The 23,781-nt window shown below is 40.2% G+C and overlaps 1 protein-coding gene across 1 annotated transcript in view; it reads left to right on the top strand.

Moving 5' to 3' along the window:
• thsd7aa (thrombospondin, type I, domain containing 7Aa) overlaps nt 1–23,781 on the top strand; it is a 167,940-nt gene that overhangs the window by 76,031 nt on the left and 68,128 nt on the right. The window contains exons 2-5 of the mRNA XM_033636731.2: nt 2,388–3,594; nt 10,513–10,761; nt 13,895–14,076; nt 22,754–22,909. Coding sequence (XP_033492622.1) covers nt 2,388–3,594; nt 10,513–10,761; nt 13,895–14,076; nt 22,754–22,909 — 1,794 coding nt within the window. The remainder of the gene's footprint in view (nt 1–2,387; nt 3,595–10,512; nt 10,762–13,894; nt 14,077–22,753; nt 22,910–23,781) is intronic.

Below are 23,781 nucleotides of genomic sequence, written 5' to 3'. Positions count from 1 at the left end.
TTGATTTGTATTGATCTAGACCCTCTGCCTGCAGCTGTAAGCTAATTCAGCCTGCTGGTTCTTCTGTTGACATTTTCATTGCTGTATCTCAGCTTTATTGAGTGAAACCATAAAGCACTGTTTAATGCAGCCTCTGACTTTGTACTCTCAGCACGCTGAATTGCTGTATTGTCTAGTGATAGACGGTTACAGCGCAGATTTTTTTCTCATGGCTATGGGTCTGTGAAATCACACAAATGTGCCATCACAGTTTTGATGAAACTCTACTTTTAAGTATAGACTGTAAAAATAAAGGACAACGCTAGCTTTATGTCACCCATTGATTTGTGGACTCCTTTAAAGCCTCGAGTCTGGCATTTCAGCTGTCGCCATCTTGGTTTTTTGGAGCCAGAAGTGACCATATTTGGGTGAGAGGCTGGACCTGTGGAGGGTGAAGACACTGCCTTTAATTATGCGTAACTTTAAGACTTATTAAGATTTTAAAGAGTGAGTTATATAAAAATTCAACCCCCATACAGTTTTCATGAAGATGGAATTTAGCTTTACAGACCAAAATTGGTATTTTTTTGTACTAGGCTAACATGTTTGTTCTTGCTGTTAAGTTGGGTATTTAAACACAGGGGTCTATGGGGATTGACTGGCTTCTGGAGCCAGCGTCAAGTGGCTGTTTGAAGAACTGCAGTTTTCGGCTTTTTCATGTTGGCTTCATTTTTCAGCCCCGAAAGTTGCAAAGTGCTCACAACACAATGGAAATTATTTCTAGGGGACAGTATGGCCACTCACAATTTGAGTAGTTGTTAGTTTCACTGCACAATGAAAGCAAGTTTAAATGGTTTTGTAAAATATTAATATTTTAATGTTCAGGATGACACTGACTATGACCATGTAGAATTTGAAGTGATTTTACTGTGCAGTTAAAAGGAAGAAAATAAAGGGCAGGTCAGCTCAAATTACTTTATAACACACTGACCATTTTCTTATATTTAAACTCTTATTAAAAATAGAATGTTGTAGCTGTCAATGGTGGACTGTTTTTGGTTTGATTTGGCCAAGGCTGGGGCGAAAAAGAAGGACAAATACACCAAATCATAAAAAAAAAATAAAAAATGGTGCACTGCACACAAAAAAGAAGTGTTTCAAGCTGTGCCTAGAGTCAGTCCACCAGGACCTGTGGTGTTTTCACTGCAGGGCCTGGTTGCTGCTGATGGGAAGAAATGACCCACTTGTACTCTTTGATTAAAATGCCTTTGATCAGCCAGGGTTTCCCTCACACACACATCAAGAAGAGGCTCTGCATGGTTAAACCAGTGCAGCAACATTCGCTGTTATAAGAAGGAGGTCATAGGTGGGAATTATCTACTTGTGGACAATTTAAGTGGTGATTTTGAATTTCTTTTTTGTCGGTTGAGCTTAATTGTGTTGCTTATCATTTTGTAATTCATTGCTATGATGTCTCATGTTATCATTATCATTTGAGATAAGAATAATTGTTTTATAGGGTTAATATAGCAAACCTTCCTATCCTGTAATCATGAAGAAGTTATTATGTGATCATGTGAAAACCTCAATGGTGTGTGAGAGATGCTTGGCTTAGTCTGGACTGACAAAGGTTCCCAGCATTGCAACACCAGACAAGGCTAATAATATGCAAGGCCGCGCCATGCCTCATATCAGTTAATTTTTACGTTGTATTGATTGAGTCTTCAGTCTCTGGCTCTGCTCATCTGCTGCGCTCCTAACAGGGGGATATGCTGAAAGTCGATGTTTACTTCGAACTATAATTGCATTCTCATAAATCCAGGGAAAGTGCAATCACAGTATTGACACTTGGAAGCACTAACACAATGTGGAAAGGCAGTAGTGTTGTCTTTAGAAGCACTTTAGAGCTATAAATAATATTGTTTTTCTGTGGAATACTTAATCTTGTTTTGATAAGGGTTTTTTGCTCATTAAAAAAAATCCTGCTTGATTGCAACTTTGGTCTTAATGTTGTAGCTGTAGCTTAGGATATCATTACATTTACCATCATTAAGTAATTGCTGAGAAACATGGGGGCATCTGTATAACAAAGTTCAGTGGGGCGAGGAACACCAGCAGTCAGATAATAGGATAGGTTGCAAAAAAACAGATGATCTAGCCATGCTATTTGGAGGTTAATCTGAAAGTGTTAGAATACTCCCATATATAGCACAGGACATGATATTTACTGTAGATCAAAGCCATGAAAGAACCATGCAGTCAGTCTAAAACTGAGATTCAGTTTGCATAATAACTTTCCTATTAGGTGATCTGAGGGTTTATTGTCTGATTGTTTGACTGCTCTTTTAACAGCGAGCTTGTTATACACTTTGACCTTTCCTTGACCTCTGTTGTCTTACTCTTTACAGGTCCATGGGGTCGTTGTATGGGCAGTGAGTGTGGACCTGGTGGCAGCCAGAGCAGGGCGGTATGGTGCGCCCACTCTGAAGGCTGGACCACGCTGCACACCAACTGTGACCAGACAGAACGGCCGGACAACCAGCAGAGCTGCTTCAGAGTGTGTGACTGGCACAAAGATCTGTACGACTGGCAGCTGGGTGCCTGGAACCAGTGTGTCCCGGTGTCGATGCGCAGTGCTGGAGTGCAGCGCCCCGCTGTGTGTACCCGGGGAGAGGAGGGCATCCAGACCAGGGAGGTGGGCTGTGTCCAGAAAGCGAATGGCGAGCCTGCAGAAGATGCAATCTGTGAATACTTTGAGCCCAAACCACGCCTAGAGCAGGCCTGTCTTATTCCCTGCCCACGGGACTGTGTGGTGTCTGAGTTCAGCCCGTGGACTATCTGTTCAAAAACCTGTGGGATGGGCTTACAGAACCGGATCCGCTTCGTTCTGGCTCCTCCATTGTTTGGCGGGGCTGCCTGCCCAAATTTGACTGAGTTTCAGACATGCCAGCCAGGGCCCTGTGAGGGAGAAGAGAGCCTCTATAGCCTCAGGGTGGGACCCTGGGGGCTCTGCTCTGTCCCACTGCCAAGGCAAGCCAGACAAGCTGATAAACCACCCAGAGAGAGTGACAAACCTTCCAAGGATGGTGATAAACTTTCCAAAGAGGGTGACAAACAGTCTAGAGAGAGTGAAAGAACGCCCAAAGGGGGTGACAAACAATCCAGAGAGGGTATCAAACTGTCCAGTGAGGGTGGCAAACAGTCAAAAGGAGGGGACAAACAGAGCAGAGAGGGTGACAAACAGCATAAAGAAGGAGACAAAAGGTCAAAAGAGGGTGATAAACTGTCCAGAGATGGGCACAAACCCTCCAGACCCAACAGAAAATTGGGCAGGGCAAACAGGAAACCAGACAGGCCGTCCCGACAGGCAGACAGGCCCAAACGACAGAAAAAGGCTAAAAACAAAGAGAAAAAAGAGAAAATGAGAGAAAAGGTCCGGGACAGGTTAAGGGAGAGGGGTAAGGTGAAGGATCCTGAGACCAGAGAACTCATCAAGAAGAAGAGGAACAGGAACCGACAGAACCGCGTGGGAGGAAAGTTCTGGGACATGCAGGTTGGCTACCAGACCAGAGAAGTGACCTGTGTGCATAAGAGTGGGAACGTTGAAGCCCTCAGGTAAAAATCACTTAGATAAGTTGCATATGTATCAGTTCACAGCTTCAGTGCATGCTTTCAAAAGTGTACTCCTACTGATGCTTTACTTTTGTGAGAACATTTTGACTTGTAGTCACTTTCTTGAGAGTCTGGATAATACCTTGGTTTCAGGATTAAGACTAGAATAATGGTTAAATGATCTATGTCAAGGTTAGAGTGTTTCAACATCAGGACTTTTCAGGTTTATTTTGGAATTAGGATTAGGATTGGATAAAGGTAAATTCTAAGGTGAAGTTTGCTTCATCAGTAGATGGATTTGGAGGAGTTAGAGTTGGGATTAGGTGGCCAGGTCAAGGTTAGGGTTTGAAATATTGGATTTTGTCCCTTTTGCCTCGGCTGTTTTCACAAAGTTGGATAGGTATAGGAAAATGTTGTGGTTAGGGTTAAAAACACTCCCTCTTTTAAGTTCGGAGAGCTTCATTGTAATGGTTTCAGTAATAATCACTGGGCTAAAGTTAAGGAACGATCATGGTCATGCTTTCCTGTTTGTTATAAACAGGAAATAAATAGCTGTCTCTCATATAAAAATCAGATGTTTTGTTGCTCTACAACTGCACTACCTGACGTCCTTCATCATAATTCCTACAGCCAATGGAGGGCTTTCTCACTTGGACATTTATGTGCATGCCTGTCTACAACCTGGTGTAATGTATATACATTTATGTATATTTATTTATTTAGATTATACATTGTACCATTACTGTACTGTGTATATTTATTATTATTTTATACTGTATTATATTTTATTCATATATTTTAACTTTATGTCTTGGATTTTGTGTCTTATTTGCATTATTTTAATATTATTAGATCTATGCATTTTATTGCCAATGACTTCTTCACTGTAGCTATTGTTTGTAAGACAGTAAATAACTTGAACTTTAGGTCTTCAAGGGATATTTTGCTGATTTATGACAACTTCTTTACCACTATGAAGTGAACGGTTTTAAGGTGCCCGCTGTGCCACCAGCTTTTGGCGCTCCCCGCCCATTCGCCAGCCGAAATCCATCAGATGAGACCTTAAGACCGTTCATCTGCACACACTGTGCACATCGTGGTGGCACAGACCTGGTTGAAAATCGGCAAAGTATCCGTTTAAGACATTAATATCAGAAAAACAGCCCAGTATCCACAGGATATGTGTTCATATTGGACAACTTTGCACCTCAAGATTTGCATCCAATGTTTCCAACGTGCAGTGCCAATAAAGGAGATAGTTTGTACTCTATGTAGCTGGTCAGAAAGTACATAGTGGTGGTCGGGGTGGTGTATGGGTGTCCAAGTGCAGGCGTTAACATCCTTTTACAGACATGCAAATAATGTTCACCTTCAGAGATTGTTACCACAGCCCTCACCCCAACAAAGTATTTTAGTTAAGGGCCTGGTCATATAATTGTAATGTCCCCAGTGACTCCAACCGAGCACATGATGGTTGTTACCTCTGTTCCCTGTCTAACAACGGCGTATTAAATGCTCCCTTCATAACAAAACCCGTACCCATACCATAGTTGCCATGCACAGATGTTGTAGAAAGAAAGGACTTATGAAATGTCATTAAACACCACTGTAGCACAACAGACATGAATAATATACATTCCTTGGCTGACTAAACTTTTTATTTTTGATATGCACATTTGTGTGCTGTAATTTGCAAAATCATACTTTTGTGTGTGCACTTTATTGCCTATTGAGGAGCTTATGTTGTTAAGCTTGTTGACAGTTTTTTACAGGGAGGGATGTGGCTTGTTTGATATGTCACTGTCAGAGTGCTGCACGTTCCAGCTCATGATGTACTGTCTGTAGCACTCAATGGCTGCAAGTATCAGGCTCATAACTCTTAGTTATAACACTCAGTGTTGTGGAACCGTGTTAGCATTCAGTGTTATCTCTGTTTTCTGCTGTGAATCTAATATTTAGTCAGACCTAATTGAAGTTATTTACCATAAAGGCTTAACTTCAATTAGTAGAATTATTAATACGCAGTTAATAATTCTTAATAATTAATATAGCCATGATGCAGGGCCTCAGTAATAATGGTTGTAATGAGACTTGCTGTCAGTTTGAATTAGTCAGTGTTGAATATCATTTTATCTCCTCTGCTTCCTTAGTGTACACACAGCTTCACACACCTCAATAACACTGGACACATTTGTCAAAGCTCCACTGTGAGATTCATCCTGAGATGCACAGTCTCAATACATGTTTACTTCCAGCTAGGTCAATGTCCATGTGGCGTCTTGGATCCATGTTCTTTGTTAGAAGACGAGTGGCCTCATTCTGTCTTGCTATGCTTGCCTGGCTTTAATAGAGGCCACTGAGCAGCGGCCAATAAAAATGTGATACATTTGCTTTTAATGCCTGGAAGAAGGTCAGAATTCATAAATGATTCAAATTTCAAGCAAATGGCACTCATCATATTCCAGCGTTCAAGTAGAATATTATATTTGCATGATACACAGTAGGACTGATATTTACTTTGAAATATTTATCCCAAAGAGAACCACGTATCAACACAGACTTAACTCTGGTACACTGCTCAAGTGGAGTCAAGTGTGTCACAGAGTGTAAAGATGGCTGAACACTTCAGAGAGGCTTAGTGAAATGGGATGTTGACCATATCAATGTTTACTAGAGCCCAGAACCAAGTTTATTTACAGATGGATCCATCACTGTGGGAATTTCAGGTTTTATTTGGTGGCTAAAATGAATAATAACGATGACGATGATGATGATGATGATGATGATGATAAACGTGAGCCTTAGTCAAGTATTTTTAAGAGAAACATATATTGTAGATGTTGAAATATTTTATAACGTATCCATAATGTATCCCATCAAAAGACAGTTACAGGGTTTTATTGTTTTGATTATTATTTAACATATATAGGCATATGTTAATATTGGAATGACAAACAAGACACTCTGTTAAGTAAAGAGAATATGTTATTTGTTAAGTAAAGAGAATATGTTATTAAGAGAGTTATTTAAATTCATGATTTTAAAAGATTATTATAAAAAAGCAGGGGTCATTTGCACAAAACATCTTAAAATAATATTGACCTTAAAGTCCTAGTTAAGGTTTCCTCACAATTAAATTGGTTGCACAAAACACCCTTAAGTGTTCTCGTTAAGGTTTCCTCAAAATGTTTACTTAAGTATTTATGGTTTTCTCCCTGTCTTGGTCTTATACTCAAGGAATCCCTAGACTGTTGGAAAAAAGATCTTAGCAACCAAAGCAAGGTAAAAAAAACCTCAAGGTACCTCTGAAACTTTTATTGCTGTAAAATGTTATTTAACGCAGTAAATGAGGTTATTGTTTTTCCCTAACTAAGGAAACCTTTTAAGGGATTCTTTGCAACTGTGTAAGTACCTCAGCTAAGGAGAAATTAGGCCTTAAATGTCATATTAAAGGAGAGAAAGGTGTTTTGTGCAACTGCTCCCAGGTACTTAGGTAGTTTTGAAAATCAAGGACATATTTCAGATTCCAGTGCCAGAGGGGACACCAAAACAGCCCAAATTGATCATCATCACTCATAATCCCTGGCATTGCATTAATGCTCTCAGTTAAGGCCTTCTCAGACACAATGCGGTTTGAGCTGCACTGCCGCTGGTTCATTGAGCACAGCACAGCAGCAGCTCGAGCTCACGTCTAGGTTATTATTACAGTTATTATTACAGTCAGCTGCCTCTGTTGAGCTGCCTCTGTTTTTCAAACTTCAGCTCATTAAAACATACCTGCGTTCAACATTGGGAGAGGACCTTCTAAGTGGTCTTGCTGTCATCAGCATTAGTGCATAATGACCCAGTTATCAAACTTAGAGCCAGATAATGCAGACGTGTTTGCCTTTGTAGAGCCTCCTGCAGCTGCTGAAAAATCTCTGTTCTATATTTCTTCTGTAGTAGAACATATATGCAGAGTTTATAAAGTTTGGGAATTTTCCTCTGTGATGTGTGAGCAAAACAATCAAGCAATTATGCATAGGGCACCCACATGGCCAGCAGCGGCCCTGTTTGGAGGACTTGCGGCCTCTGACCATATTCAATTTGGAATAGATATTTAATAGAGATGTTTTGTGTGGCATACTTAAACACAGGTCATTTTAAAGGCCTTAGTAAGGTTTAATCGAAGGGCTGGTTGTATAGTATTATGTTGTTGGATAGCCTGTCCCCCTGGTGCTAGAACTGGGAAGCTGTCCAACAATGTTTTGCTGATGATGTTATATTGTGAAGTGAAAATATTATTTGCATCAAAATGCAAACTATTACATTTTCTATCTGTAAAGCTTCATGGTGCCATTATTATGTCTGTGTCTACACACTGCAGCTCTGGCTTTTCTATGAAAGGCTTCACAGAGAAGACCTTAATGGCTGAAGGAGGATTGACCGAACAAACCAATAGAAAAAAAAATTAAAAGAGCAGACACAGGCTCTGTTTGTACACGAAGAATCAGAACTTATTTGAAGAAAAAATTGAACTGTTGAGACTTAAAGAGAAGAGAACCAGAGAAGGGAAGCAGTGTGTCATTATCCCAAATGGCCTATCAGCCTCCGCAAAACACACAGACAGAAAAAAGTGTCTTTCAACTCCTCAGCAATCCCATCATCAAACAAAGCCGTGGTGCTGTGAAGCAGCTGCTGAAAATAGGGATAACAAATTGTTTGGGTTTGTAATGACCAACTTTCAAACCCTGTTTATCACACTGGATGACTCAGACAAAGGGAAGCTGCAGGATGTACAGCAGCATTTCACCAGTCGTTTACAGCTTTGTAATCCCCACACAACAGTGGCTTTATTTGGTTCCTAATAATCCACTCTGTGAATGCAGAGGCACTTTAACAGGCAAGAAAATGCTGCTCATCATCTCTCTGCCTTTTTTTGTCTCTATCTACTTGTTGTTGTGGTTCTCTGTAGAGATTGTGATGTCAGTATGATGGTTATTTTAGCATGATAAATATAGGTCGCAAACTCACAGGTTTTGACTCTTGTTAAATGTTGACTCTTCACATCTTCACAGTTTAACTTTTGTGTTCTTATAGCCTCTGCCAAAATCTCATAAAGGTCCAGTGTGTAGGATTTAGTGGCATCTGATGGTTGCAACACTGCAACCAACTGAAACTTCTCACATGTGCCAAGAGTGTAGAACTACACTGGCTGATGCAAAAGTGTAAATAGGCCTAAATAGAGCCAGTGATTGGTTTGTCCATTCTAGGCTACTGTAGAAACAGCATGGTGGACTCAGAGGCAGAGGACCCACAAGATATGTGGATATAAATGTGTTATTCTAAGCTAACAAAACTCTTAGTTTGATTAATTCTAAGTTTCAGGTGATATACAGTAATAAAAATAAAAAGTTATGAAGATCATATTCCACTTCAGTTGATATATAGCCCTAAATCATATAGGACTGTACCAAACTATTTATTTTTTTCATATAAAATTTTAAGGTTTGAATAGGGCTCAGCAGGACACTCAGTGTGACATTGGCATTCATGTAATATAGCAAACAAGATAATTGTGCTAACAACAGAACGGAAATGTGCAACACCATTTTTGCTGACACTCGATATCAAACAAAAGCCAGCTGACCGAAGAGTAGCATGAAAGTCAAGAGCGCTCACTCTGCAGCAAAATCTGGGGACCAAAACATTCTCAGAAGCACACTGACCAGCACTGATGATGATGAGGAGCAGCCCTGAAATTATACACACTGGACTTAAATCATATTTAACCCAAGTTTTAATGCTATTTACGGCCAGTGTGATATCGAAACATGTTAACCCCGATGAATAGTGTTTCCCTCCTGTGAATGCATAGCGGACCTCTCTGTGGTTTTCACCCTGACCTTTATACTTCACATTCCACCTGACACTACTTCCTGAATTGGCTCTGAATGTTAGCACTGAGTGCTGGGTCATCTAGTAGTCAGTTATAGAGATACCAGATAGCATTTCATACAGACGTTAGGGATCTACATTGTCAAAATTTGCCAGATTTCAAACATATCACCAAATCATATAAACCTGACTGAAATCTTAGGGATTATAATTAAAACACCCTGCTATATATTACTTCAGTGTATATTTCTTTAAAGAAATATGTTTCTCTTTAAAATGTCTTTGTTTGTTTTCTGCTTCTTATTTGTAATTGGTTCTTCATGCAATTAGTTGATTAAAGTAAAGATGTAGCCTTAAGGTACTACTTTTTTTTTTTTCATCATACAGATAGTTATATAGCTGTCCTAGAACATTTGCAATACTTAGATGGGCTTAGCACTGTGTGATTTACTAATACAAATGATAAGCACAGATATTGAAAGCACTCTGGGGAAACATTTCAATCTGTAATGTAAGATATCCTAATTACATTAACATGGAGTGTTTTAAATGAAAGGCTGTGTGTGTGTGTGTGTGTGTGTGTGTGTGTATACTTTTTAAAAACTCTTTAAGGAGCTGCACGCATCATTCAGAGCATATCTATGTTTCAGAGTGGAGCGGTATAGTCTGCACATGGTTCTCAACATGGAGGTGGCTGAGCCGGTGGCTAGCAGTTAACAGTGCTCACTCCATAAACAGTGCTGGTAGAGTTAAACATTGTTATCTAGGGGGAAACTGTCTATGCTTTCCCAATGATGCTGTCCCTATTTCAGCGGTAACCATTGTATGAGTGCAGTGCAAAGCCATGGTAGATAGATAACAAATGGGACACACTAACAGGGACTCGTCTGCCACAACACTGAACAGAGAAGCTCAGCTTACAACATGCCATTACTTCACATTATCTTTACACAATAAAAAGTGGTTTGCTGCTATATTAATGTTCCAAATGTCACAGACAGCTCCTTTAAAGTATTAAAGCGTCCTTTGTCTTCTCATCTCCAGCCTGTGCTCTCAGGAGTTGTTGCCAGTGACCTTCCAGGCCTGTGTCATGACCAAAGACTGCGATGTGACCGAATGGTCTGAATGGTCAGCTTGCTCCAAGGAGTGCTATGACCCCAATGGGCCCAAGGGAGAGCGCACTCGCACCAGAAAAGTGAGCCAGTTTCCAATCAATGGAGGAGCAGACTGTCCAGAGCTGGAGGAGCAGGAGCCCTGCAGCCCCCAGGGAGACGGAGTGCCACCCTGCATTGTGTAAGTAGTGGACCGAGACGGAAAGAGTTATTCACCTAAAGTGCAAGTGTTGCTAGTTTGTGAGAGGTTGACATAGGTAGAGTCTCAAAGCAGTGGGAGCAGTAGTTTTATCACTGGGCTAATTATGTTCTTGGCATCCATCAAAAATTTGGAGCTTTACCAGAAGACACTGGCAGTTACATTAGCGAGTAACCGGAACTGTAATATGAAATATCATAGTGTTTGTGCGTCCCTAAATTATGTTAAGTGTGCAGGGTGAGACAATAACAAACCCATTACTGCCAAGGTCTCCAGGTTTAATAATCCCAGACAGAGTGAGGGTGGGTGATGTGGGTGGGGTTAGTGGAAGGGTGTTGTTGGGGAAGGGTGTGTGAGGAGATGTCGAGGAAATGGCTCAGTGCCAGCAGGAATAAGTAAATAGAGCATCAGAAAAGAATCTGCTGCACGGTGTTATTTTTTTTCACCCCACCATGCTGTCCCATCCTGAAACCCCCACCCCTCTCCCCCCAGGAGGGAATGTCAATTACCTTTTAGGTTCTTCAAAGTCAAGTTCATTATCCATGAAAAGTGGTTGAAATTAGGCGCTCATACCCAGTGGTATAAAGTTAAATGTCTGTATGATCCAGTATTGTACAGGCCATATAATGTAGCTATTATTGGAACTACACCTGTCCCCATTTTTTCTTATCTTTATATCCATCTCCATCTCCTTTTTAAGACACTGTGATACTGTCACAGCCATATGTTAACTGGCTACCACTTTTTCAAAAAATCCAGCTGGATCAAATAAGACCTGATGTACTTTTTTGTATTAAATGTTAATTTAATTGTAGTAGAAATATTGTTCTTCCATTCATTTTTATTTCCTCCACTGCTCCACTTGAGGAACAAGCTATTGTTACGTCAAGGTCGCATGTTACAAAATCTGCAAACTACGGAAGCCCTGAGAGGCAAGTGAGGGAAAAAAGGTTGTGGTGGTCAATTTCCTAAACCTGATCTAAACTGATATTTTAAGTGTTATTGTAGTACTCATATTGGCCACAAGAGGCTGAAATGCACCGTTTCATGTGTTCGAAACAGGACTATTAGCTACCATGTTTTCTTTAAGGTGAGTTTTAATTTCTACATGCACTAAACACAAGATACATATATTGTGTGTTGTGCTGTTAGCATTAGCTAAACTGACATTAGCTGTCAGCCCGCTAGCTAGTATGTTAAAAACACATTGTTCATAACTAACTAACAGCTAAAACGTCGACTGCATTGCATTAGTTAACTGTAACATTAGTCATTCCTAGCCAAAAGAAAAACACAACAGTAATGTTAAATAATTTGCTAGCATACAATATACGTACATAGGAAGTTTTTACAAGCAGAAATTACAACTCATGTTTACGCTTTTTTGTTAGGCAGCGTCCCCTCGTAGCCGTAGTAATTATTACGCAAGTGAAGGAGGAAGTCAGGTGACACAGTAAGAGCAACAAGGCCGCTTAGGGTGCGAGGTGGATGGGTCAAACAAGCACAGAGCTTTTATCCAGCAAACCAGTGTTTGTGTCCTGCATAAAACCAAAAGTCAGCATTGAGTTAATGAGTTAAAAATGGATCACCCGATTTTTTTTTTTCCCTTACTTGCCTCTGTGTTGCGGAGCGTTGGATCATCTGATGCATGACCCGTCATCATATCATTGGACATTGGTCACAGCATCCAGAAAGAAGTCAAGATATTGTAGCTAGGATATACCATAAGCATCTATGCGCGTCAGCACTTGGAATGACATGACATGAAATAATGCTGCTGGTATGTTTGTTTAATCAGAAAACAGTCGGCTGTCATGAGCTGGCAGTGAAAGCTGCCCTTCAGTCCATTGTGGTGTTGACAGCTAATGACAGTCTTTGGCTGAAAAAACAAACAAAAGAAAAAAACAAAAAAGAAGCACAAAAATAAAAGATTGAGCGAGAATATGTGTAACAACTCTATTTTTAATAAATAAATATCACTGTGATTCAGAATTTTTCTGAAGGATTTCTTACTCCTGGAACACAATCTGGAAGTTCCGGTTTTACTTAATTTCCCTGTAACCCATACATTTATTAGAGTTCATTTTATTTTTATTTTAGTTTTAGAGAGTTTATTCTGTTATAAGGGCAGAGTCAGTGAAGTCAGCCATAATGTCACAATAACGCAAGGAATCTAAATTTCCAGGGCTTTAATCCTTTGTGGGAACACACTAAATCGTGAGACAACTGAGATAGTTCAAGTAGTACAACATCACATAAATTTGGTAGAATCTAGAAACGGACAAATACATCGACAGGTCTTCAACGATGTAGGAAATTGGGCTGTTTCTTTTACTCGCAACATTCTAATTTTGATATTATTGGATATATTAGGTGCATTTCCATCCACCTTTTTTAATGCGCATTTTCAATTTACGCATAAAAAAAACCTTAGTGGAAACACCAAAAATAATAATAATTAAAAAAATCTCTACGTATCGCCAAAAAATGTGCGATGGAAACAGATTCTATAGTAGAGAATAGTGCCCCCTACTGTGTATACCCGAGAACCACCTCCTAATATTTGCATAACAGTAGTTGAAAAGCGCATAAAGTTGCATTTTTGTTTGCCGATTTTCAGTTTTTTATTTATGTTTTTTTCACCATACAAGACAACATTCTGAGTGTGTTTTGAAGGCATGATCATTAAACTCAGATGCTGAAAAATATTCAGCAGTTTTTGGATGTTTGATTATATTGTCAAAAAGGTTTACATGTGACTCAAGTGAGTTTAGAATAAAACAGTAAAAGTCACTGTTTTGTGGTGGTATAGCCAAAGCACTTTGAATAGTTTGCCCTCAGATCAGTACATTGGTCAAATAAAACCACTGATTTGATTTGGCTATGCATAGCTTGTCCCAGGAAATGAAACTTAATATCCATTTACCTTTGATCTGGCTGCTATAGCATCATAAATACATATGGTCAATATGAATTGTGTTTGGATTGAACCAACTGACCACAACTCAACAACATCCAACTCCTTTCCCCTGCGTCTTCTTCTCGACAGGACAAACAACATAGGGCTGATACACTCCATCAGACTAACTCCTCTCGTGTCCACCTCTTTCCTCAGTTACAGCTGGAGGACTACAGAGTGGACGGAGTGCAGGGTGGATGTGCTGCTGAGCCAACAGGACCGTCGGCGTGGAAACCAGACGGGGTTGTGTGGAGGCGGGATTCAGACCCGGGAGGTCTACTGTGTCCAGACCAGCACTGACACACCGCCCAACCTCAGCTCGCTCAGGAGCAAAGAAGGTGACTTTCTCAGCGTGCTGTTGTCTTGTATTTCTGTATTTGATTTGATATGTGTCTTATTCACCATTCAAGTGTTTGTTCACTTTATTTATTTAACTTGTTTGATAATATCTTATTTATTTACTGATTTACTGTGTCTCTGTTGAAAAGGACATGCAAGAGAATCAAAAAGTAAAGGAAAATGGAAATGCAAGAAAATGTTCATAGATCTCAAGGCAACGGTTTTATTTTTTTATGCATCTGACTAAAAACTCAGCGGGTGCTGGAGTTCGGCAAGGGTGTCCCTCGTTGCTCGATCTGTCTGTGATTTCATGGACAAAATCTCTTGGCACAACCAAAGAATGGAGAGCATCCAGTTCGGTGACCTTGAGGTTGCATCTCTGCTTTTTTTTTTTTAATTAATAGAATAAAATGATACCAAAATATAGCGATTTGAATGCATTACACATAGACATCTATTGCTGCTTTAAATGTAACACTATGGGACTGTTTTGCCTTCACGTTGCCAGAGAAAACACTCCCCAAATGGTGTGGCATTGGCTCTGAATTAACGCCATCTGGGTGTATTTTCTTTGGTCACTAGGTCACTGTGATTGACTACCACAGACACACTACTCTATTTTTCCCTATAGGGATATTGCATAAATATATTATAATGCCTGTGTAATTACTCACTGTGCTGTTAACCGTTAACAAACATGGGCAGACAACTAGTTTTTGTAGAAATATTTTAGGGACATTACACATATTATTTGTTTACAGGTCGGCCTGATTTTAATCTGAGAGGCATCATTAAGGAATTTGTGGCAGAGAGTGCTGATCATAGATGATTAGCACATCAGAATATTGAGAACCGTTTTCAAATAAGGTGCCCTTTACAAAGAGTTCATGAGTTGTAATTAATGGCTTTGTGAATATTGATAAATTGTTTACTAATGCTTCATAGATAATGTCAATCATGTCAATCACTGCTTGTGAACTGCGATCAAACTGTCAAAACTGTTTGACAGTTTTACCACAGTTCATGAGCAGTGATTGACATGATTGACAGCTGCGTTACAAAGTTTGTTGGTTGTTTTAAATCAGGTGTGTTGGATTCTTGCAGTTGCCATTACAAGCAATATGAGGAGGAGGAGGGAAATTATTTTTTTTGCAGATTATCTGTCTTATTGACTATCGTGTGGATGAAGTGACAGTTTCAGCAAGCAAGACAAAAAGCTATATTTATAGCTTTTTTTATATATATATAAAAGTTACCAACTACGCAGACTGGCCAGTCATAACGTAGCATCGGTCTATTGACTCTAATGCAGTCTTACAGATTTCCTTCATTTTCAGGCTGGTTTTGTGGATTTGCAGCTAAATGTTGTGCCTGGGGCACGTCGTGTATTAATGATACTCGTTACCTGGAGAGGTTGGAAAAAGATATACGTTTCTTCCCTGTTACAAAACCAAACTCAAACCTTGAAAAGTGTAGGGTTAGCTAGCTAGCTACTGAAGATATAGCCTACTGAATGTATACACATGCTGCTTTTGATTTTTAATGATTATAACAGTGAAACAAAGACTGACCCTGTTGTACAGGAACCAGTGAAGGGAAGCAGGGAAACTTTGCTCATATTCAACCAGCTGTGTGTCATCACAGTGTGTGCAGATGAATGTTGTCTGATTTCCCTTGGAGATCCCTGCCCATTCGGTGGTGGAGGTCTGGTCTGGTTGGCACACGGAGCCAAACACTGTTCATCTGCACACACTGTGATGCCACACAGCTGGTTCAATATCAGCAAAGTTTCCCTTTATATTCATTGTCTTGTGTGGTGATCAGCAGTGATGTGGTGGTTCACTTTTACATTGTGATCTGTAGCCTATAGTTCGGGTTTAGCTTCTAACTATCTTTGTCTTTTTAACCTGTTGTTGCTGCTGAGTCAGTTTGGCATCCTTGATATATCCTTCAAACACAGACTGTAGACCCCTCTGTCTGCTTCTCTCTGGAATCACTGTTTCATTATCCCAAAAATATGATAATATTTCCTCAGTGAGTGCAGGTAGTTACAGTGTGGGCTCCATGCTTACTGCAGAGACTGAAGCTGCAAAATGTTCATACTGAGCATATCTGCAAAATTAACACTGACACTGTATTACATTGTTTTCCTACAATATCTGCAGCTTATTGCATGTCATGTCATTCATAGGAAAACATCTGTGTTTCTTTATGGTAAATTACTGGGACACTTGGTAAATAATCCACATCCTAATTGCAGTTCCACTAGTAGACTGTAACTGGATAGTAATTATTATATTAGACAGAATTCTTATGGCCTATCAAGGGCTGTTTATCAGCTCAAATAACAAACAGACAACATCAGGGAAGAATAGGAGCCATATCTTGGTGACAGAAAGCAAAGTGAGCTTGTGGAGTAAATTATAGCCTTTTCAATAGCACATGTTTTGACAGAGGCTGGTTTAAAAACAGCTTCAAATTACATCTGTGAGGGCTGAGTGGCAGACAAAAAAAGTTGTTTATGAGCTTCTGAATCATCTGCTCAGGCTTGCATTTCACATACACACACACACACACACACACACACACACACACCAAAGTCGTGTCATCTGTTCCAGCTCTGCACACAGTCACCGATATCCTCCCCCTGCTTTACCAGCCATGTGTGAACCAGAGTGGAGAATTAAAGAGGTTTTCCCCTCATATTAAATCTGGGACTGAGCTATATGAATATGCTAATGTGCGTGCAAAAGCCACACCAAGAGGAAAGCAGATGAAATGTGAGCTTTCGCATAAATTGGTGGCATTACTGAGCATACGGAGGCTGGAAGTGGCCTGGTAGCACGCCCATGCTTATCCAGCACTGACACAATAAAGTCTCAGTCCATCTGGCCGGAGAGGCTGAACTGGCGTCTGCTGCTAGAAATTATTTTGATCAGATGCTCACAACCAATCACGCGCTCTCATCCTTCAGTGTCAAGATTCTGCATTGCCAATTTGTTAACAGTGGTGATTCTCACTTTCACCTGTTTCCCTTTACGTATATTGCCAGACTAAGACAGGAAATAGTGACTGCACCTCCAGCCAAGACGCCCTGTCTGCTTGTTAGCACGGTAATTTTTAAGAAAAGTGTTTTTGGGTGGAACAGGGGGGGACAGTAATGAAGGTACTATGACAGGTGAAAAGTGACTACATTTGGCTTCAGGTGTCACCAACAAAGGTTTTTGGCAGAAGGAGAAAAGCAAGAGGAAAGAAGAGTGGAATGGAGGTGATAAATGAAGAGCATTAATGATGCCCCATCCTCCCATTTCTTTTCACCCTGCACCTGTCCTTGTTCTCAGACGGGTTTTGTTCTGTCATGTCTCGTATAATTTTAGCTACCCTCTAATGTGATGTACGTGAGCGCTTTTACCCATTCTCCACATTCATTTGCACATTTTCTCACTACTTTATTTCAGCTGTGTCTTTGCTGGCTACATCTAACTCCATCACTACAGTCTTAAAATGGTGGCCATTGCACTACTGATTCATCTGATTGATTTTGTGCTTGCATGATGTTTACTGATTGGCGAGAGGAAATGGACTGTCGGGTCGGCTAAATGTCTCTGTCTTGCAAACACCTTTCACACGAGCATGAAAGCTGCAGGTATAGTTGGAGCTTGCATCAACAAGGGTCTAAAAAAGGAACCCATTCAATTATAGTTTTGCCATTTGAGGGCTGAAATAAACTGAAGTGGAAAAATGTCATAAATCTCCTTCATATTTTAGGACATGTCTATCATTAAACACGACAGCAACAGCAACAATAATGATGATAATGATAATGCTGTCAAGATAAAAAACAAAACGTAAGTAGAATCATAAATAAAAAAACAAAACATAAGATAAAACAGAATGTGTAATAAAAGATAAAATTGAGAAAAGAGGGGGAGAAACTAGACAGACAACAGAGTTGCTGTAAGAAGCACCTTCCTGTAAAATTAGATTTAAAAGACTGATTAAAGAGAAGGTAGGCCTGCTGAGTTTGCTAATCTAAGTTAGCACTAAGAGCTTGAACCTGATCTCTTAAATTACATTGGTTATGTAATTGGTTTTCTGTAGTAGGTGTCCCATAAAACCTAACTGGCTGTGTTTATTGATGGGAAGTTCGGGAGAAAGTTAGTGTAACAAGTGTGGCTGGATAAAAAAATACATGTAAAATAATTATGAAAATAATAAAAACTGAAGGTCGATCTCAGTATTTTGAAAATATTTAACATTAATTTTCCGTAACTTAAAAAACAAACAAAAAAAGTACTGTTTACTAACCTATTTTCCGAACTGTTCGTGACGTTGAACATGACACACCAGTAAAAAATGAAGGAGAAGGGAGAAGGGAGAAGGGAGAGGAGTCTTTAGCCCATTTTCAGTGAGTTTTCCTGTGTTTTAAAAAAGAACCTGTCTACACGCTGTAATTTTGGTGAAAAAAAGGGTCTGAGTCTCAACAGATAAACCACATCTTAAGCCCCCTTCAGCACTGCCTGTGATTGCTCTTATCAAGACCACAGTATCATTTCCCAGTTCCTGTGTCAGAGCATGCAGTGGATGATTTCAATGTTAAGAGCCAAGCAGCTGTGTGGGGAGAATCCTTATCCCAATTAAGCTGATGTAATCTTATCATTTGCTTTCAACGATGATGAGCAAATCCCAGAGTGACAGAGATCGGACACTCTGGTAGTAATATCTGTGTGCACACATTCCCAGTCCAATTACCAGGAAATACTACCATCCAAGATCACTGCTTGTTCGTGTATTTATTTACTCACAGTTGGAACGCGAAGGGTTTACTAAGTCCTGAAATTTTGTCACACATGCAAAGATTAATGCTGATATTATCACTGTTAATTACAATGCTACATTCTGATTTTTTTTTTTTTTAAATTATCATAAGCAGCCTTTTCTCCTCCCTTGTGTTTTGTAACCACTTTCTCATTTTCTTCTGAAGATAACATTCTGAATTATACTGGGTGGGAGTGTCAGTTGTTTCAGCTGTTATTTTCCTGTATTGGCTCCAATCAATGCAAAACCCAATTGGGGAGCAAACTGTGACATGCTGTATAACAGCTGTGCCACTGTGACGCCATGAATCCTTGGCTGGAAAGGACCTGGGAGTCCGGTTATTAATGGCAGGTGGCACGTGGCAGCGTAGGTTCCCTAATTTGGCGGCTGGAAGTGCAGCACAGGGAAGACGAGACCATCTGGCACAGAGATACCTGAGCAAGGTCAGTCTGTGTGGAGGTTTCCATTAATCAGCCTTTGTTATGGCTGTGAAGAGCTGCTCAGACTGGACAAGGAGGGAGGAGAACAAAAAGGCTATTGTTCTTCAAAACTTCTGAATGAACCATGTGGATGAAAAGCTTTTTATAAGAAATGGGATGTCTGACTGTTTGGGTGGCGTGACAACACACAGATATGGTAGAATTATCAACAGGTCATTTGGATGATCTGTTTCAACACCTGTTAGCGCAGCAGCAATATTTTGCTAGTCACGTTTTAATACCTCCCAGTTGTAAGTTAAAGCTAGTTAGAATTATATGGCATTTTCAAAACCAGTGTTTTCCATATACCCTTAATTTACTAACTAATTTTCCTGCTTAATTTGTCCGGATTTTTAGACATATTAGTGGTGTGGCTTTACCGGGGGATGGCTGTGTCAGTCGTTCAGTTGAAAGTAAAATATGCTAGAACTATTAGGTACAGAATGTCATGAAATGTGAGATGGATCGGCAGTTTGGTGCGGCCTCTGCAGTGATGCCAGCACTGCGCTGGACCGTCATGGTGAAGAGGGAGCTGAACCCGAAGGTGAAGCTTTTGAACTGCTGGTCCATCTACGTCCCAACTCTCATCAATGGTCAAGAGCTCTGGGTAGTGACTGAAAGAATGAGATCGCAGATACAAGCAGCTGAAATGAATTTCCTCCATGGGGTGGCTGGAGTCAGTCTTAGAGATAGGGTAAGGAGCTGGGACATCCAGAGGGAGCTCGGAGCAGGGCAGCTGCTCCTTCGTGTCGAAAGGAGTCAGTTGAAGTGGTTCGGGCATCTGATCAGGATACTTCCTGGGTGCCTCCTGCTAGAAGTGTTCCAGGCACGTCCCACTGGTAGGAGGCCCCAGGGATGACCCAGAACACGCTGGAGGGATTACATATCTCATCTGGCCTGGGAATGCCTTGGGGTAAAGTTTTGTTTACATAAATTTCCTCAATTTGACACTTAAAATCTGGGGCCAGGTAATATTCAGCATAGCACTGGTTGGTTTTTAGTTGGTTTTAGTAGGAGCCCAAACACATTTTTTGCCATGCCAATTAGCTAATGCATTATACTGTCTTGACTGGGTGTGCTAACATTTAGCTCAGACCACTGATTCTACTCTAATACATGAGTATCTTGTGATTGCTTTGTATTTTCAGCCAGTTTTTAAGGATGTTTCTTCAGCAACATGATCAGGGAATTACCCCCACAAATACATTTTCTACCTTTAAAGAATACATTTTGGGTTTTGATATATTAAGTTAATTCCTAGAGGTCCTTACTCATGATTGTTCCATTAAAATAGAGTCTCAAACATCTAATAGCAAAGACCACTAGAAAGAGCTAGCATATCCAACCACACTGTTCATATAGAAGCACAGGTTGGGCATTGTGGAATATTCAGAGGAGTGTGGTAATTAATCACTGTCGTCTCAGCCCCTCACATTACAGTCTTTTTACCTTTTACACAGCTGTGCCAGTCACAGTGGGGCACAACAGAAATGATTCATGAAATTAAAGGGCAGGATGCAGAAAGTAGAAAAATAATAATGTCATTTTGACATCACAGATCTGCAGCCAGGGGTAGATAGGTTTAAAGTTTATTTGTTGAGAATTTTGCACATTGATTTTGCAGTCCTGTGACTTTAATTTCCAATCCCTTACCTCCACAAATACCAAGCAACTAGTACTAAAAGGTCCAGATACAAAAGGAAATAATGTTAATTGCGTTGATGCCTGTAAATGTGCTCATTAACTATAATCTGTACTCTACTGTAGGTGGCTTTTGTTCGTGAAAATAGGTTGATTGTTAACTGAAATCCAGTTTAGTCAATAGTCTCACACATAAAATGACCATTTGATGGTAATAGAATGGTGACACGTAATGTAGTTCATTCCCTTGGCGCGATGTTAGGACCACTGTTCCATGGAAATTTTACAGTCCTCCAGTGGCAAATCTTCCAGTGCCACCTATCAAAAACAGAGTGAAAAAATGGTCTAAAAATCTATTGCTAAAGGTCAGTTTGTAGTAGGGGGTTTGACATCTAGTCCTGGCAATGCAGTTTACCTTAATGTGTTCGTCACAGTCAGATCATGCTAGACATCGATGGGTATAGTGGAGTGGAATGTATGTGGAGAGCATTAGGGTAAGATTAAACACCAGGGGGCAGTACAAAACAAATAAACAACACAACACAAAACAAAACAAAACAAAGAAAAAACGAAAAAAAGAAGAAGACCAAATTTGCAAAGCTTGCCCAGGGCGCTGAATGTGCTAAATCCCATAGAATTTCCAAACTGATGGCTTGATCCCCCCCAAAAAAGCATGGTCCCATGCATCACCCAATTCAAGTTTTTATTGTTCTCTTTATAAATACATTTTTAGCAGCTGCAAAGAAAAACACACATGAAACATTGTACTAACGAGTTAGAAAATAATCTGATAGTGTTGTTATTAAAAAAGCCCCTAATCACATCACACTATTTGACATATCACCTGTTCCTGTGTCAGGTGTGTACTCAAGAGCATGCCACATGTACGCATACTTAAGCGACACTATTAAAGGACGCACCTTTGGCCAAGTGGAGGCAATTTGCATGTAAATTAGGCTCAGTCCTGTTGTGGCACAGCGAGAATGATTCATCAGCCTGACGACCTTGCAGAGAGTCACCTACAGCTGTTTGGAGCTGAGGTCCACCGAGAATCAGGCCAAATTGAAGACTGGCCCGCTGTGCTGTGGGAAAAATTTTTTAAAAAGGCTTTGTTGTTTCAAAGTTGTCTGGTTTTGGAAGATTTGGGGTTTGGGGTGGGTGCTGTGAATAAAAGAGTAGAGTGTTTGCAATTTTTGGCTTTGATTTTTAGCTGAAAGGATTTGTTTCTTGGGGATATGGGATTCTGAAGGCAGGGGTATTGGACACCTAAAAGAGTAACTTCTGCCTTTTTTCTTTTTTACATGTTTGTATTTCTTTGTGGTTTGTCTGTTAAACTACACAGATTTCACATACCTTTGAAGACTGGAGTTGAAATAATGTCCCTGCAGTTTGCACGGCCTTCTGTACAGCTTTGAAATTGAATGGAGGATACTGATGTATAAGTTAGAAACTTTGGCAGCTGGTGGTGCAGAGGGAAACTCCTCCACCATCTAAGCAACCTGAGTTCGTTCCCTGAGTGTGATTCTTCTCTCAAACAGTGTTTGAACAATTATCAATGACAACAAATGTGAAACATGTTTTGGACATCTTCAAATTGTGGCTTTTCGTGTTTAATGTCCTTATTTTCTGTTCTCTCTTATTTCACTGTAACCTCATACATTTTGCTGTGATGAAAACCCGTTTATCCAAATAACATCATTCCTACAGTGTCCCACAACTCTTGTCTTTTTCTCCATAGCACTGCGACCGATGAACAGCGATCTGTGTCTGGGTATCACCCCGAACACCACCCAACTATGCCATATCAGCTGTCCTGTTGAGTGTGAGGTGTCTTCTTGGAGTGCCTGGGGACCCTGCACCTATGAAAACTGTCAGGACCAGGCAGCCAAAAAAGGTAAGATGTGACTGTTGTTTAGGGATCTCAGACCTTGCTCTCCTAAAACTGGGCACATGCAAGTATGAGTTCAAATTAGATGAATTCCAAAATTGCCCTCTGCAGAAACATAACCTCAGCATCCCCATCCCACCTCAAACACAAAAACGGATCCAAAAAGTAACAAATCAGCAAAAAAAATAAAATTAACTATTGCTTAAGCAGCAACCTTCGAGGCTAAAAAACTAAAGCTGGTGCAAAAGTGCCAAAACCTGCAGCTCCACCAAAGGCCACATGAAGCTGGCTCCAAGAATCCCCTTAACCCTCATATGACTGTGAAAATGCCCAACTTTACAATAGAAGTAAACATGTTTACAGCCTGGTACAAAAACGGCTTTGGTCTCTATCATTCACAACTACACGGGGGGTGAATTTCACAGTAATATAACTTAGACATTTCATTTTATCAAGGCTAAATGTTGTGTATGAAGAAATATTTCACCACTGGAAAGATGGTTGTTTCATTAAACTGTACTGTCTATGCAGTAAAAGACACATAGACAGCACAAAATCCTTTTGAAATTTGTGCTATATGACCAGAGAAAACAGCCAAAAAGGACTGTGGCATTCGCTGTTGCTCAAGAGGTAGAAAACCTACATGCACTGCACCGGACCAGATCAGTAAACACTCCCGCTGGTGGGTGATGTAATGCAAGCTTGGGGATTTCTCTATAGGAAACAATATGGCAGCTGGCTGGTAACAAATGATCTTGAATATACAGTTAAACGGTAAGCTAAAATATTTTTCTGAAAACATTTGAGGCAAGAAAAAAGCAACACACAGAATCTCTGTTCATATTTTATCACCAGTGCTTAATTTTACTGTTTGATCT

This window comes from Epinephelus lanceolatus, chromosome 16, assembly GCF_041903045.1.
Source record: "Epinephelus lanceolatus isolate andai-2023 chromosome 16, ASM4190304v1, whole genome shotgun sequence".
NCBI lineage: Eukaryota > Metazoa > Chordata > Actinopteri > Perciformes > Serranidae > Epinephelus > Epinephelus lanceolatus.
Note: the sequence above shows the minus strand (reverse complement) of the source record. Positions and strands in the feature narration are given on the sequence as shown.